At 37.6% G+C, this 17,039-nt stretch overlaps 1 protein-coding gene across 1 annotated transcript; it reads left to right on the top strand.

The window, feature by feature from the left end:
* The first annotated feature begins 10,214 nt into the window (after positions 1 to 10,214).
* LOC116213640 lies at positions 10,215 to 16,601 on the top strand. The gene is made up of 2 exons (XM_031548660.1): positions 10,215 to 10,504; positions 14,006 to 16,601. The coding sequence occupies exons 1-2, from the start codon at positions 10,215 to 10,217 to the stop codon at positions 16,599 to 16,601; spliced, it is 2,886 nt and encodes a 961-aa protein (XP_031404520.1).
* The last annotated feature ends 438 nt before the right edge of the window (positions 16,602 to 17,039 follow it).

Genomic DNA, 17,039 nt, shown 5'->3' with positions numbered 1-17,039 from the left:
CCAATAAATAGTCCTATGTACAAAAGTTTGCTGAGAGGAAAAAAGAAAAAGAGAGAAGGTACAAAAGTTTGCTGATCTCTGCTCATGCAAAGGGGCGAAAAATAAAAGGAAATACTATTAGAAAATGAATAGCCAGAGAGAGTAGCCCATCCAAGTCAGATGATAATTCAATTAACCATTTTTACCCATGAAACAAGAAATCCCAATCAATTTAATGGATTAAAAAAATCAGTTCTTCTTCCTTAAAGCTCTCAGAACTTGTAACCCAAAAAAAACAAATTTCTCTCAGAACTTTTTCCCTTTTGGCTAGCTATAGACTACAGTAGCTAGCCCTATAATAAGTTTCACTGCAATAGAAGTGATAGATCAGTTGAGAGGTAGCATGGAAACATATATAAAGTTTAAATGAATGAATACGAATCACATTATTATAACAGATAACGAGAATTTGTGATTGCATCAACTTAAATTCAACATAAGAGATTCGATTCTTACGAGATAAATTCGAATTGATTCTTCCCTGAGAATGCTTCACGCCCGCGTTTCCAAGGTCTGAAAGTGTTGGTTTCCGTACGAAACCTTGTAAACCAAACAGCTCCTTGCTTGTATCTCAATTTCATTGTCTGTCCGACCTTGATTCTCTTATGCAGTAATTTCCTTAAGTAATCCTTAGTTACTCCATACGATTACATGAACTTTTTTTTTTCCCGACCCGCTAGGATACAAAAATTGAAAACTACTAACTACCAACTAACTAGATATAAAGATGAGTTTCTTTCCAGAAGTTAGATCTATTAGCAAAACTTGTAGACTTGTATTACAATGGTTAATATACACGACAATAAACAAGCTCTTTAGCAACTAATAAACTTTTTACTTGCTGAAGAGCGAAATATAATTATTAAATCCTATTGCAAATGAAATGACTTAGTTACGCATTAATTTTCACAGTCCCGCAGTTATAAGACTTGATGATTAAATATATATGGTAGAGAAAATACTTTTGTTGTTAGAGATGAAATTTTAACAACTGAAAGTATTTAGTTGTTAATGAACTATTTCTAACTCATGTTATAAAGAATTAATTTCCGATATTATATGATAAAGAATATAATGCAAAATAAAATTCCATTTGTAATTCCAAGGAGAGTGTGGGACCATTGAGATCTGAATTTTCATACCTCGTTGCTTTTTGAGCTTTTGCCTCACAATGCCAATAAATTAAAAGAATAATTAGTTTTCAATCTCGTGCATTGTATGAGTTTATTTATATATAATAATTATTCACAATTTATAAAGATGAATTTATTTATTACGAATAATAAGAATTTTCAATAGTTAATTTCTAATTTTGGATAATAATTACTAATACTTTAGATTTTAGATTGATTTTAAACAGTTTATGTCAATTTTACAATTAAAATAATCAAAAAATTGTGAAAATTTAGAGAGATGAGGGTTTTCAAACAAAGATCACACGACTCTACACTTCAGCTTTTTATATATCATGTATATTATTTTGAAATTTATGTTTCCTAATTGTATTCTGTGGCGTTCTCATTTAAATTACTTAATTTAGATGTTTGATAATTTTTTATTAAAAAATAATTTTAGTAAAGTATATTGTAATTTTTGTGATGCAAAGATTTGACTCGTCGGTTTGTGACCAAAAAATAATCATGTCTTCCTCTTTATTTTTCATTGAACTGAAGTCCATATATATCTTCTCATGACATTAAAAGTTACTTACACTTTTCGAGATAATAATTGAATGTCATAAATTTTTTAAACTTAAAATAATAAAAAATCAAGAAAATTTAGAGAGCTGAGGATTATTATAGAAATCGAGAAAATTCAGAGAGTTAAGAGTTCTTAAATAGAGATCCTACGACTCCGTGCTTCAGCTTTTGTATATTATATATTGATGATAGTATGGGATGCAGTTTTTTTGCTTTTATTGGGAAACACAGTCCATGCACACACTCATCGACCTTTCCAACATTTGAGATCGAACCCCAGACAGTATCGACTGTCGAGTTGGTGAAAATTCAATTGTTGGACTGTTGAAAACATTTGTAATAAATACATATACAATTTTGAAATGCAATAGCAACTTTCCAGTGAACAATCTCGCGAAGGAATATATTACATTCACGAGTGAAGAATGCAGCCAGTATTTATGTATCATTCAGCAAGTATTTCAACTTCCGTACGTCCAAGGACGTCGACAGTCACGTTGCAAAAGGTTATAATCTACCTAGTTTGACGTAGCTATATATCTGTATACAGAAGAATCACATTTAAGATATTATCTCTGTGGTTAGGGATTTCTCATGAATTTTCTTGATTTGGAAACAAGAAAATGACCTTAGGTTGCTCAAATCTGTGTGTAATGAATAGAGATGCAATCTCTCGCGATATTATAATCATACATCAACATCCCTAGCATGATATAGAAGGAATAGTAGTTAATGTTCGTAGGTTTAACTCGTACCTTCCAATTACGTACGGATAGATTCAAGGTCGAACAGACAACGAAGTAAAGATAAACCTGCAGGAGGAGATGTTCACCTGACAAGGTTAGCATGGAAATCCACTCACCGGAGTAGCGACATGCTTGAATCTGTCCGAAGGCAGCCAACAACCACGACAAGTGGGAGAACATCAGGACCACCCAAGAACCCTTAACGATCATTCGAAGTCCGCACGAACATACTCAGTCAGGCTTTTGGTGCTTGCAAGAATCGGGGTCCTCCCCTTTTATAGCGCCGAAGTAGGGAAGAAGTTGAAAGAGTTTTAACTGCCTATCAAATACTATTGCCAGAGAAAGACAAGGCGCATTGACTTGCAGATAAGCAAACAGAAGGCAAAAACATCTTTAGGGTAGATGTGCTCGTGAGATTGTGTTTCTTTGTGGCCTTTGAAGAGTAATTTGATCCAACAGGTTGGTTCGTGCCCACTTCTCACATGAGAGAGAGAGAGAGAGAGAGAGAGAGAGAGAGAGAGAGAGGAGAGAGAAGAGAAGAAAGTACCCTTTTTCAACTCCTTGAAACTCCACCTAACCTATGCCTATTCGATTCGCGTACCTGTTCGCCGAAAACTTGTGTGGATATGGTGTCACCGATAAGAATTCTTGTAGGAACCACTGTTGTGTTTTTTGAGGTCTATAATTATATATTCTACGCGTATATGCAATAGATGCAGTTGGTTTAGCACATCTCATCTCATTTGGAAGAAATAAAGCTAGCTTTGAGATAATCAATTACAGTCGTTTATTCTAAAAGTTAATCTTATTAGATGACAATGTCATTCATAATATATTCATGGATAGTCTCCTTCACGCAAATACATCGCATGGAATTAATTAAATGGGTGAGATACATGTATTCTTCAATTTTTCTAAAATATGAAATCCTATGAAATTTTAAAATAATTAAGATCATCTAATTAAAAAAAAATAACCTTGTCAAATAACATCATAATTTAGTATTGATTCATTAACAAGCCGCATTTGCAAAGAGAGAGAGAGAGAGAGAGAGAGAGAGAAAAGGTAACAGCGATATTTGTAGGTAAACAAAATGATTGTGCTCTTTGAATACAGATAATGTTGGCATTTGCACTTTGAATCTGTCTATGTGGTTACTATCGGGTGAGCTGCTCATGGCCCTATTAATTTTGGCATTGCACTTTGGATCTGTTTATGTGGTTATTCTGATGCAGTCATCTCTCGTTTTTAAATTAGCAGTAACTCCGTAACATCAAGATTGTTGTTTGAGAAAAAATGTTTAGTACAGTGACGTACAATTTTTTTCTTATTCCAACGCCAAGAATCCATGTTCAATATTCACAGCTGGTAAGACTTTTCATATATATATAAATATTTAAGATTACAGATGCTCTTAATTAGCTTATTAGATGTATATCTTTACTTTGTCATTCCTATTTTTCGATAGATGTATATATCTCCTATATAACAAGAAATAAGAAAAAATCAAGAACGTTCGGGCCATTTGGTTCGAGTGCTATTAGATCATGAGGAATGCGAAGATTGTAGGGAAATTTAACTAGGAATTATTACTTTCTCCATATTGTAGGCCAAAATGTGAGATTGTTATATTTGATAAATTATATTGGATTACTAAAAATGCGAATGATAATACAATACAATACAATTTAATAAATTTTTTTTGGTGTTGGTTAAGGGGTAAGTAGTTTCAACATAATTAGGATACCGCAAGTTTGTGTCCCGAAAAGCACACTTGTTGGACGATGAATAGTTTTTAATAATGCTCGATTAATTTCTAGAATGGCGAGAGTAATGTCTCTCACAATATATGTGATTTATTTTTTGAGAGATAAGAAGTGAGTCTCATAACTGTAATTTCATTATAATCCAACAATTTCTTTTTTCTTTTTTCTTTTTTTCTTTTTTGTTTTTTTGGAAGAACTCCAGCATAGCTCTTCATTCATATTCAGGAAATTACAAGGCCTAATAAGACCCAGCAGTTACCAGCAGTTCATCCTATAAACCAAGAATTTCATGTATTTCAAATACAAAATCTTTATCAATCACGGTTCTAAGTTTTAGTCCAAGGAAGTGATTACAATAATTAACTTTACAACCAAAAGCTTATGTAAAATGCCCACTTTACATCCAACCAGGTGGTTCCTATGGCACAATATTCATATGTTTTTTTTTCTTTTTTCTCTTTTGTGACTAGAATCAAAATGGCCAATCTATTTTTTATGGAAGACATTCCAAATTGGAAGGTGCCATGTCTTCGGAGAAACATTTAAAAACTTGAATATGAGAAAAATGAATTTGGTAAAATACATCATTTTCGATTTGGAATCAATAGATTTTATATTAAATATTTATCCGTCAGCTTCCCATGCCCCTTGTTTTCTCCTCTAGACCTTCTAACGCATCTCTAGACTAATAAAAAAAATAAAAATTTAGAAAAGTTACGCGTAGGAAAAGACAAGAGCGGAAGTTGGTGACTAATAAGTCCATATATAAATACATACACATGATTTGACAAATGTAGATTAACTTTTCTTACTGAAAAGGATTGTTCATCAAAAAAGACATCAGCTTTCCATCCTCATAAAAGACATTATTCATCAAAAAGGAAAAAAAAAAAAACAAAGCCTGAAAATTACGGAAGCTTTGAGTAGAGAGGTCGTCCTCTCTTCATAGAAGACATTAGATTTCCATCCTCATCCAATGCTGGGATAAGTCTTCTAAAACCCGGCCTCACTTGTAGCACAAACATCAAAGTCAGACGACGTCTTTAATGGGAAATCGTCGTACTAGTCAAACCGTCGATGGGTGTCCAACATCATGTGTGGACTTGAACATGTCTGATTAGCCAAATGGATTGCCCATGGTCTGATTCTACCATATGTTGTGAGGGGATGTCCAGTCTCCCAAAAGACCTTTTCATTGCTTACAACTGTCTTTTTAGGTGTGATGTTCTGTTGGTTTTGATTTGAGTGCTAATTTACCCGTCCCGGGACCCATAGGATTAGTAGGGCGAAACTTGGATACCTCCGGTTAACCCAAAAAAAAAAGCATCACTTTTCTTCATTTTTTTCACTTAGTTTTTCCTCGGCAGGGCATCAATTTATGTTATTATCTATTGATGATTAGGTATTTTGTTTAGGAATACAATGAAATTATATTTATTTAACTTTCTTATGAAGCATTTTTTGTTAATTGCAATGAATGAGAAAATAAAAGAAATATGATATTCAGATTACCTCACCATGAAGAAATGTCTCTCTTTAGAATCCTAGATTGAGAACTCATCGGCCTTTCTGCTATATATACGAAGAACAACAGCTGGCTAAGCTATCCTGTTGTCAAAGTCTCTGTTCCATTGTTTATTTAACCACCAAGGTCTCTCTTGAAACCGATTAATTATGTTTTTGTAGCATCCCGATGAAAAAGAATAATCGGATATTATAGCTGTACCACGACCACGCGAACGCTACACCCCATTAAAAAACTGATTCGAAAGAAATGGGGATGAAAGAATGCTCGGACTTTCCATATTAGTATGTATTTTTATAGATATCGAGAAATAACTCGAAAGCTGATTTCAATTTTATATGCAATATCCAGTCAAAATAAAGTGAGATGGGAATGACCCAAATCCCGCTTTCTACCAAATAAACGAGGCAATTTTTGGCAATCAATTGGTCAAGACTAGTTAAGAGCTATTTTTTCCATTTACCGAAAAAAGAGTTAGTTTTTCCTGTCCGTTGTGCGGTTCTTTGCATTTATATATTTTAGTTAATCTTTTGTGAAATATTATTTTCAAAATATAATGGAGAGATAACTTGTATACTTCTAATTGATATTTTATAATTTACATTCACAATTTATTTCTACCTAATTTTGCATTTTTATAGTTTTAGTTAATATTTTTTAAATTTTATAATATTATAGAAGACATAAGATAAATAATAGTTTTCATACTTATTATATACCAAATAATACTTATTAGAGAAAGAAAAGTGTTAATCACTGGTGGAATATAAAGAGAAATCTTTTAAAATCAAATATAAAATTATCTAAGGAATGGAGGAATATTTTGAAATGGGAACTTGAGTAATAATACAACGAAGAAATAATAAAATACAACATTATTAAAATACAATAATCTTATTTTCGTAATTTTTCAATGCACTTGTAGTCACTATTCTCCAATTTTCATTTTAGAAATTGACCTTATTAACTTAATTCTTTTTTTTTTTTTGCTCTTGGATTTTTGCGTGAATCTTTTTATATATTATTGTAATAATAGATTTGGACCATATAATGTGATGTAAATGTATCAAACATAAAGTAATGAGAATATTGATTTAAAAACTATTTTTGATTAGAAGATAATCAATATGTCAAAGAAAAACGTCTACTCCACCTTAAAAAGTGTGCACATCGTACCTTAATCAACAATAATATAAAAAAAATAATTCAGACAAAATTAAACGACACACGATATACCACTGTTATTCGAACAAGATCGGACCGACTGGTCGGACCGGTTCAATTGGGAATTGGCACTTGTCCTGTCGAAAAATCGAAGTTGCACCTTTAGACCGGTGACCCCATTAAATCGGGCAGTTTTTTTACTGAACACATACAAATCGATCGGTTCTATAGGTTCATTTTTATTGAAAAATTAAATTATATGCATGGAAACTTGAACCAAGGAGCTCAACCTCCCCAAGAGTCACATACCTAGCCTCTTAGCCATTTAAGCAATAGCCATATTCATTTCCTTTTGATCATTCTTTATCTGTTTAAGCATAACAAAGGAAGAAACAACTCCAATAAAAAAAACTTTCTTTCATTCATTATTAAATTATTTCAATTACTGTGCATATATTTAATATATCATAGTCTTTCTTAATTTTTATATGCATTATTTATTATTTAATTAGACGTCTTGTCCGGTCCATCGAATTCCCGATTGGACTCATAAATCTGTGAATCCATGCATCGATCGGTTCAACGTTCGGTCCGATTTTAATAACACTGCAATATACTATTCTTTAATTATATATATATATATGCATCAATTATCAGTCGACTAGTTGGAATCACTTTCGATTAATATTATCCACTGACGCGGTCAAATAGATTGTGGAATCTCCATGATGGAACTAATGATCAATAGTCAATGATGGAGAAAGCAATAAACAATCAACTACTAGTAAAATATTCAAGAAGACTCTTTGACTTCGACCTAAAGTTATTTTTGTCTTCCGCGAATTATACTAAATTTTTGATAGTGTTATGCTGACGAGATCAGTACTTGTACTGATTATTTAGTTCGTCTGATATGAATATTGCTTAGCGAGGGGTGACAATATTATTATTACTGCTTATTTTATTCATAAAAAAAATTCAGGAAGACAATATTAATAATGAATTTATAAGTATGAAACCTGAAAGCATCTCGAATACTGATTTCTTTGTTTTTTTTTTATACGGGAATAGCAAGGTGGTGTTTGGATTTTAGCTTGTGCGTATTTCTAAATTCTCCTGATTGGCTTTCCCAAATGAATAATAGAAAACTATCCTTATGCTCGCCCTAAGAAATTCACCCCGGTAAATCCTTGAAACAACGATGGGGGATTTCGGCTATATCTTTTTTATTAATTAAGATTATGAGCACAGTGGTAGCTTCTCTTTTGCATATTTAGGCCCTTTTTTTTATATAGGTAAAGCTGATTTTATTCATATATGCAATTACAAAGAAAGAGTGGGAGAAACAAAATGCAATAAAGATCAGTTCTAATATCATCCCCACAACTATTAATCAACAACTATTGCAAATGAAAACACATCCATCAACAAAAAAAACTCCCCCGCCCATAAGTAAAAGCAGCCTAGCTGGTCACAACATTAAGATTTTCATACTACAATACCAAATATCTCAATTTAGAGAACCGATGGGTGCAACAAACTCGATTTCCCTACTCCTATCTTGCTTAGCGAGAGCGTCTTGAAAGTTATTTGCCTCATGGAGAGTTTGACTAAAATTTCAATTCATCAAACAAAACCTTCAAGTGTGATATGATGTTGAAATCCGAAGCCATCCGCCGAGGTTGATCACTTTCATTCATGACCCGGGTGAAGGCATTAAGGGAGTCCGACTCTAAAATCTATCTACATCTCTCCGCTCCTGGAGCTGTTGCTGTTAGTTGTAATGCTCTTCTCATTAGATCACCTCAGCTTCATTTGATTCTTTGACTCCAATCGGTTTCTAGAACAAGCATAAGATAAGCCCATTTTGGTCTCGTAGTACTCCTCAATACCTGATTTTCCTAGTTTGCCTAATGAAGATCGGTCGACATTCCATTTGAACCAGCCATATCCACTTGACTTCTGGGAATAGAAGAATTCGTCAATGACTTGATACCTTCAGCAGATCGGAGAAAGTCTGAACAGGGCTAATAACAATTTAGGTCCTCGTCATAGGGCTAAAACAATTGAGTCCCCTCCACACTAAATTGGTTATATAAACCTTCAATTTGGGGTTTAGAATTGTCAAGACTCATGCCTTTTTTATTCTGATTTGACTATTTTCACCACATGAGTTGCCATAGATTCATACAAGTTGCATAAAATTTACGAAAAAAGGAAAGATAATCAGACAATACAATTCCATATATAGAAGAGATCATAGAAAAAGCAATCATCAAAAAGAATTATTGTTTCTCACGGATTAATCACCTGACACATTTCAGTGTCCTCGTATAATATATGTGTCAAGTGGGTCCATTGGCAAGAATCATCATCAAAGTGGGTGCCCATCCCATACATCTTTGGGTTACTATCGTTTACAGACTTATGAAAAATAACTTGGAGACATGTCCTTTCTTTCAACGGGCCCGATTACTAATTCTCTATCGTGACCGTTTCATATTGTATATCGACATGTAATGTCCTTTTCAAATGTGGGCAAAGCTCCAAAAACTTATTCTTACTTAAAAAAAAAATGGTCGTTTGTATCCATACGCTCATGGGAAACCCTCAACTGGTATCGGTGCTCAATAGCTCGGTCCATCGCCTTATTAGTAGCTCAGCTTGTAATGTTCTTACATCTGATATTCCAATATGTGATAGTTTGCTAGAAGGAAGTTTCCATTATTTTATGTTCATTATTAATAAAATGCACCCCCCCCCCCCCCCCCCCCCCCCCCCCCCCCCCCCACTAACTTTTTACCTCTTTTCTACAAATAATAATAATAATAATAAAGAAATTAATTAATTAATTAAGAAAAAATAATCAATCTATATGCAACATTCGTGTCTCCGAAAGTCAAATGTCCTTGGTCTACCGATGAAGAAAAATGTCCTTGGATTTTGTACAAGGGAAGGCAACCCAATCATATTTGTCTAGCTACATAACATATGATGACATTTTAGTGAACGTAGCCTAAAACTACAGAATACACCATTATCATTAGCCAAGTAATTAGATTGAGAATTCAAGATAGAGCTTCTCAAATATTCCCCCCCCCCCCCCCCCCCCCTTTCTTTTAGCTTATGAGAAAAGAGGAGAAAAAAACCCTAGAAGCCACGTTGCTGACCCGTTCGACGCCACGCTACTGGAATCGGGAAGTCGTCCCCCTTCTCTACCTCCCGGTTGTCTTCGATCCCAATGGCTCTCCTCCCTTTCTCTCTTCCTAGGTTAATGGGGTTGTCGATGTCGTCGGCTTCGCTGCCATGGCTCTTGGTCACGAATCCCATCACCAATGAGCGACGGGCCTTGGATCTTTGCATGGTCGATCTCTGTCTCAGCCTCACTTTCCTCATATGCAACAGGTCGGTTTTCCCTCACGGCTCCAAGAGACGGCCTGGAGTCTCCTCCATCACAAATCGCTGTCTCCATCACGTAGTCCTATGCCAGGGTGGTGAAGAGGATATCACGAAGGTTGCAGTGGCCCCTCCCCTTCCTCTCCGTCTCGGAGTCTTGTGGCAATGGTATTGTCCTCTCTCCTCCGGTGACCCATGCCCTCTCCCTCTATGGCCTACCTGTAGTGGAAAGCGGTGGCGGTGTGGTTGCTCATTTTAGTAACGGTGCTCTGGAACGGTGGCGGACTCTACTGCTGTACTGCCGCTCTCTTGATTGGTTACAGAGCCACAGACCCGACCCGGTCCGACCCGAATCGATTACTAGGTCCGACCCAACTGGCAACAGACCCGACTAGCCCTAAATCACCGACCTTTTTGTTCGAACCTCCTTCTCACCCTCAGTGGCGGCTTCTCGTCTATAGCTTCTCCACCTACCTGCGACAATATCCCCGCCCTCCACGTCGAAAGGTTATAGCTTTAATTTGATCGATCGAACCGCCACTTGGAAAAATCGACTTTTTGTGGCTTGTTTTCTGCCAATTTTCTGCATGTCTTGACTCCACTGTGATAGTTGATGGTTTGAACAGATCAGGTTTCCTAACTGATTTGATTTGATTGCTTTGGTTGATAATCGTTGGTTTGAATCAATCAAATACATTTGGTTGCTTGGTTTGACTAGCTAGGGATTTGATTGTTTAGGAACTGGCTTGATTGATTAAATCTAGAGTTGTGATTTGTGAAGGACTCATGCACCGAGTACCGGTTCGAGACCCCTCTTGGCTTTACTTCTTTATTTCCACATAGTAACAGCTTTATTTAGATTGCACTAGGCTCTGCTTTCCAACATTGTCTTTAGTTCATTTAGAGTTTAGTTCTAAGAGGTCAGAAACGGATGTACAGTGCCTGAAAGGACTTTTGCAACGGTAATTGTGCTTATAGTTTTGTGCTTTGTCACATTGTCTTTCCCTTGCAGTTATCTCGGTGATCTACTGTATTTTTTCTATCTTTGTAATTTTCTCTTGAACATTTTACCATGCACTCGTTTTTGTTATTCAATGGACAATCATTGATTGCTGAGCAAAAAAAAAAAAGAGAATTCAAGATATATATAAATATATTTGTAGATATTATTATACCTGCCCGAAAAAAAGCAGCATTATTATAATGTAATAATTACCCGTGCATATAATTAAATATCTAAGAATTATATATACATATATTTTTTTATGGTTAAGAACTATATTGTTGGGGATTCTAAACTATTAACAATTTTGACTATCGAAAAAAGAATTAAAGCAATTTTTATAACTAACTTTCCATATTTTTATTATTTTTATAACAATAATAAAATGTTATATTCTAAATCAATGGGGCCATTGCAGCCAATAGCAAACTGAGGGAAAAGATCAATATATAGACAAACTGCCACTTACGTTTCCCAATCAAGTGGATTTTTTTTCTTGTGAATCTTGAGGATTTATTCATAATATGTAAAAATAAGAGTACAAGGTAAAAATATTCAAGAAAACAAAGATTACAATATCAGAATTAATCAGACACTATACAGAAGAAATTGACGTGGAAAGCAAGGGTAGTAGCTATCCGAGATTATGATCAAAATCTTATGCCGTCACACATGGACCCCAGTAAACCAAGGAAGGGTCATCAAGCCATATATCCATGTAGGACTCAGTCATCTGTTATTGAGGTTCCGTAAAGACCTTGATATCAGAGTAAAGCAGGGGGTCTTGAGCTGTGCTCGTGTGCCAAAAACCCAAACAATATTGACACGTAGAATCAGAGCCAAGGCAGGGGAGGCTGTCAACCAATCTGGCAAGCCGGGGAAGACACCAGACTGCCGACCAATTTGGCGGGCCGTGAAAGGTAGTTAACTAAGCCGGCAGGTCAAATAAAACTGCTAAGAAGCCTCGATCAATTCAAACCAGTGACCACAACAGCATTCAAACCGAGGATTAGTTAGCAGTGTCGGTCATTACAGACTAGTGACCGTGCCGAGCATGGTTGTCAGAATCGTAATTTGAATAGTAGAATCGTATGATTCTACGATTCGGAGGGAGTATACAATTCCGATTCAATGGGCTGAATCGGGAAATGTAAAATTGCTGGTGAATAGAGCCGTGAATCGCAAAATCGGGCCGATTCTGCGATTCCATATTCAGCCCAAATTCGGGCCCTCGAGCAAAGGCCAGGCTAGAGTCGGACCGAAACCTAGCCCATTGGTCTTGAACCCAACACTGTTGTTTTTCTCTCTCTTTTCCCTTTCTTCTTCTCCAGCATTTCCCTCTTTCTCCTGACTGTGCCCTAATCCTCCGAGTCTCCGATGATCTGAGCTTTCGCGATTTCTTCTTGTTTGGCATTTCTTCCTGTTCTTCCAGACTGCCAGTGCCCGTTTCCCCCTTTCTCCCAATTTTTCCCTAATCCTCTGACGGTCCGAGCTTCCGCGATATCTTCTTGCTCAGCATTTCCTCTTATTCTACTAGTGCCCGAGCTTCGACCGTCCGAGCTTTGACTAGACCAGGTAGAAAGGCTTCCACGATTCTTGGAGTAGTCCTATATTGTTTTGGTGCTATCTTATGTTGCTCTGCTAAATATGATCTGGATGCTAGTTTTGGGTCGGATCTTCCCTGGGTTCAGTATTGGATTTGCCAACCAGGTGATTCTCACATTGCCATTTGATTCTGTTTTACAACCTCCTTGTTTACAAGACGGAACGGAAACTGAATGAAGCCATATTTGAAATTTGTCACGCTTCTAAGTTTCCAGTTGTTAATACCTACAAAAGTATACATATATAATCATAAAAAGCCATTTATATGTTTGTAAATTGTTTCTTGAATCAATCTCTGGACATATATATATATATATATATATGTATGTTATTTTTTTAATTATAGGTATAATCTTACGATTTACGACACGATTCTACAATTCACGATTCTACAACTCTCGATCGATTCTAGGTAGAATCATGATTCTAACAACCTTGGTACCAAGGAAGACGCTAGGGTGCCAAACAAACCCGCCTCTACCATTCCACTCTGTAACAAGACAAACAAAATAACCATGGTAGGCTCGAGGTGCCTCGAGCTAACATACCAAAGACAAAAGTAGTTCAATCACAGGAGCGGAATAAAGTAACAATGGTCCAAAACTAAATAATGAATAGTTCCTTAATGCAAAGGGGAGAGAGGCATTGATGGAGAAAACGAGAAGACCATATGATGGTTCTAGAATATAATTAAATGTTGTTGGACTGAAACCGAAGGGTCATTTCGCGCTTAGTTTTCTGAGTCGTTTATGCACTAAATAGGGTCAAATAAGATGTCATTGGAAAGCCCTAGAAGTCTAGTTTCCAATGAATCAAACTGTTCGTAATTTGGAATTGTCTAGGAAAAATTATTGTCATTTTCGTGAGTTGTGTCCAGAAAAATCCGAGAAGATAGAATTAGAGTTAATAGGGTGTCTTGAGAAGTTAAAAAGTCATTGTGTCCTTGTTCTATAAATAGGATGATCGTGTAAGGATATGGCAAGTCATCTTTGAAGTAATCAATTTATATTCTAGAGTAACTCATTCTTTGAATTGTTCTTCTCTGATTTCGAATAACTTAGGTGGATTCCTAAGGTTCTTCGGGTCGTTCACTCGTTGTTTTGGGGGCTTGGTTCTCTCTTCTCTCCTTACCGCCATCAGATTGGTATCAGAGCCACGGTTCTTTCCATGGCGAACCGTCGACGTAGAGTACCTGACGTCAACGTGGCTCCCACGGAGCGTGACCTTCGTGATGTCGAGATGGATGAGCTGAGGAGGCAAGTGCAACAACTCCAACAGCAACTTGAGCATCTCCAAGCTAGAAACCGTGACGAGACACGTCATGGTTTGGATGTTGGCGAGGTTGGGGAGGTTAACCCTTTCCATGACGAAGATTCTGATTCGTCCACCGAAAGAGCTTCTCCTCGACTTGGCCGGAGGAATCGTTTTGAGGATTATGGCGTCAAAGTCGACATTCCCGACTTTGAAGGTCAAATGCACCCAGAAGATTTCATTGATTGGTTGGCTACCGTTGAACGAGTCTTCGACTTCAAGAATATTTCCGAAGAAAAGAAGGTGAAGTTAGTCGCCATCAAATTGAAAAAACATGCTTCAGTTTGGTGGGAGAACTTGAAGAGGCGTCGAGAATGTGAAGGAAAACGGAGGATTGTGACGTGGGAAAAGATGAAACGGGAGCTCAAGAAGAAGTTTGTTCCTGCAAGTTACAAGCGAGATATTTTCTCTCGGCTCTACAACTTCAAGCAAGAGGAGTTGACCGTAGAGGAATACACCGCAGAGTTTGAGCATCTCATGATGAAGTGCGATCTCGTGGAGCCTGAGGAACAAACCATTGCTCGGTACCTTGGCGGTCTTCGATCCGAGATTCGTAACGTGGTCCAATTGCAACCTTATTGGACTTTTGAGGATGTTTGCAAGCTGGCCGTTCGTGTGGAGAAGCAATCTAAGGATAAGAGTACTCATAAGACCTTGGGAAGAGACGGGGTCTCTAACCGGGGGAGTGCTCCGACTCCAAAGTCATCATCAACTGGTCAGGCTTCTTCTTCCAAGGCTACACCCGTACAAGGTGGCACTTCTCGCAACACTTCAAGCACGATATCAAAACAATGCTTTAAGTGTCGAGGATTTGGTCACATCGCTTCCGAGTGCCCGAATCGGAAGATTATTTCCTTAGTGGAGGAAGCTAATGATGAGCCGGTGTACGACACTTACGACGACGAGGAGAATGAGGTTGAGCAAGAAGAGGTCACTTATGGTGATCAAGGGAAGGCTCTCGTCGTTCAACGCATCTTAAAGTTCGCACATGTTGAGGACGATAAGTGGTTGTGGCATAACATCTTCCACACCCGATGCACTTCCCATGGCAAAGTGTGCACGGTCATTATCGATAGTGGGAGTTGTGAGAATGTCATTTCCACTACCATGGTGGAAAAGTTGCACCTCAAGGTGGAGCCTCATCCGGATCCGTACAAGCTCTCTTGGCTCAAGAAAGGTAACGACGTTCATGTCAATAAACGTTGCTTGGTGCAATTCTCTATCGGCGCGCATTATAAGGATGAGATTATGTGCGATGTGGTTCCCATGGATGCGTGTCATTTACTTCTTGGACGTCCGTGGTTATATGATCGAAGGGTGATTTATGATGGTTTTAAGAACACCTACTCCTTTGTCAAGGAAGGTGTCAAGATTATTCTAGCACCTTGTAGAATGGAGGACAAGTCTAAGGCCGTCACGGGAGAATGGAGCTCTCATCTCTCCAAATCCCAATTTCTCCAAGTCATGGATCGTTCTTCGAAGGCTTATGCACTCGTGCTCTTGGAGGAGAATGAAGAACGAGGGGATATTCCACCCGTAGTGAAGTCTTTGCTCGAAGAATTTCGGGATGTGGTGTCCGATGAGATTCCGTCGGGACTTCCTCCCATGCGGGATATCCAACATCATATTGATTTGGTGCCCGGGGCTGCTATCCCAAGTAAGGCGGCGTATCGAATGAGTCCAAAGGAACATGAGGAGGTTCAACGCCAAGTCGACGAACTTTTGCATAAGGGGTTGATTCGGGAAAGTTTGAGCCCTTGTGTGGTTCCCGCTCTTCTCATGCCAAAGAAGGATGGATCTTGGAGGATGTGCATTGATAGCCGGGCTGTGAATAAGATCACCATCAAGTATCGCTTTCCAATACCGCGACTTGATGATTTGCTTGATCAACTTCATGGAGCTTCGGTCTTTTCCAAAATCGACCTTAGGAGCGGATATCATCAAATTCGAATGCGTCCCGGAGACGAGTGGAAGACGGCATTCAAGACGAGAGATGGTCTCTACGAGTGGCTAGTTATGCCATTTGGCCTCTCTAATGTCCCAAGTACTTTCATGCGCCTCATGAACCATGTGTTGAAAGCTTTCATCGGTAAGTTATTGGTCGTTTACTTTGACGATATCTTGATCTATAGTACCAGCGTGGAGGAGCACTTGGAGCATCTTCAAGAGCTTTTTAAGGTGTTTCGAGAGCAATGCCTATATGCCAACCTCAAGAAGTGTCACTTCCTCACAAATAGTGTCAATTTCTTGGGTTATATTGTCTCTCAAGAAGGCATTCGCATGGATCCAAGTAAAGTGGAGGCGATCGTAAATTGGCTGACTCTAAGATCTCTCCAAGAGGTCTGAAGTTTCCATGGGCTAGCTTCTTTCTATCGGAGGTTCATTGCGGGGTTTAGCACTCTTGTCGCTCCTATCACGGAGTGCTTGAAAGGAAATATTCGTCAATGGGACATGGTGCTGCCTCAAGCGAAGTTTGCTTATAACTGGTCTCAAAGCAAGTCTACCGGTAAGAGCCCATTTGAGGTTGTTTATGGAACTAATCCTATTGGTCCGTTGGATTTGGTCCCTCTTCCAATTAATCACTCTTTCTGTAGTGATGCTGAAGAAAGAGTGAAGCAAATTCGGAGTATGCATGAAGAGTTCGCAAGAAGATCATCCGGCAAAATGACAAGTACAAGGAGCAAGCCGACAAGTTCAAGGAAGGAGACTTGGTATGGATTCATCTTCGCAAAGAGCGGTTTCCCCAAGGTCGCTTTGGTAAGCTCAAGCCTAGAGCTGATGGAC

This window comes from Punica granatum, chromosome 7 (assembly GCF_007655135.1).
Source record: "Punica granatum isolate Tunisia-2019 chromosome 7, ASM765513v2, whole genome shotgun sequence".
Classification (NCBI taxonomy): Eukaryota; Viridiplantae; Streptophyta; class Magnoliopsida; order Myrtales; family Lythraceae; genus Punica; species Punica granatum.
The sequence above is the reverse complement of the archived record's forward strand: the minus strand, read 5'-3'. Positions and strand labels throughout refer to the sequence as shown.

Excerpts from the sequence above, each read along its gene's own strand:
- LOC116213640 (XM_031548660.1), top strand. The coding sequence starts at position 10,215 with ATGGGGTTGTCGATGTCGTCGGCTTCGCTGCCATGGCTCTTGGTCACG. Across the intron at positions 10,505-14,005 it reads CTCGGAGTCTTGTGGCAATG|GTGGATTCCTAAGGTTCTTC; the intron begins GTATTGTCCTCT and ends CGAATAACTTAG.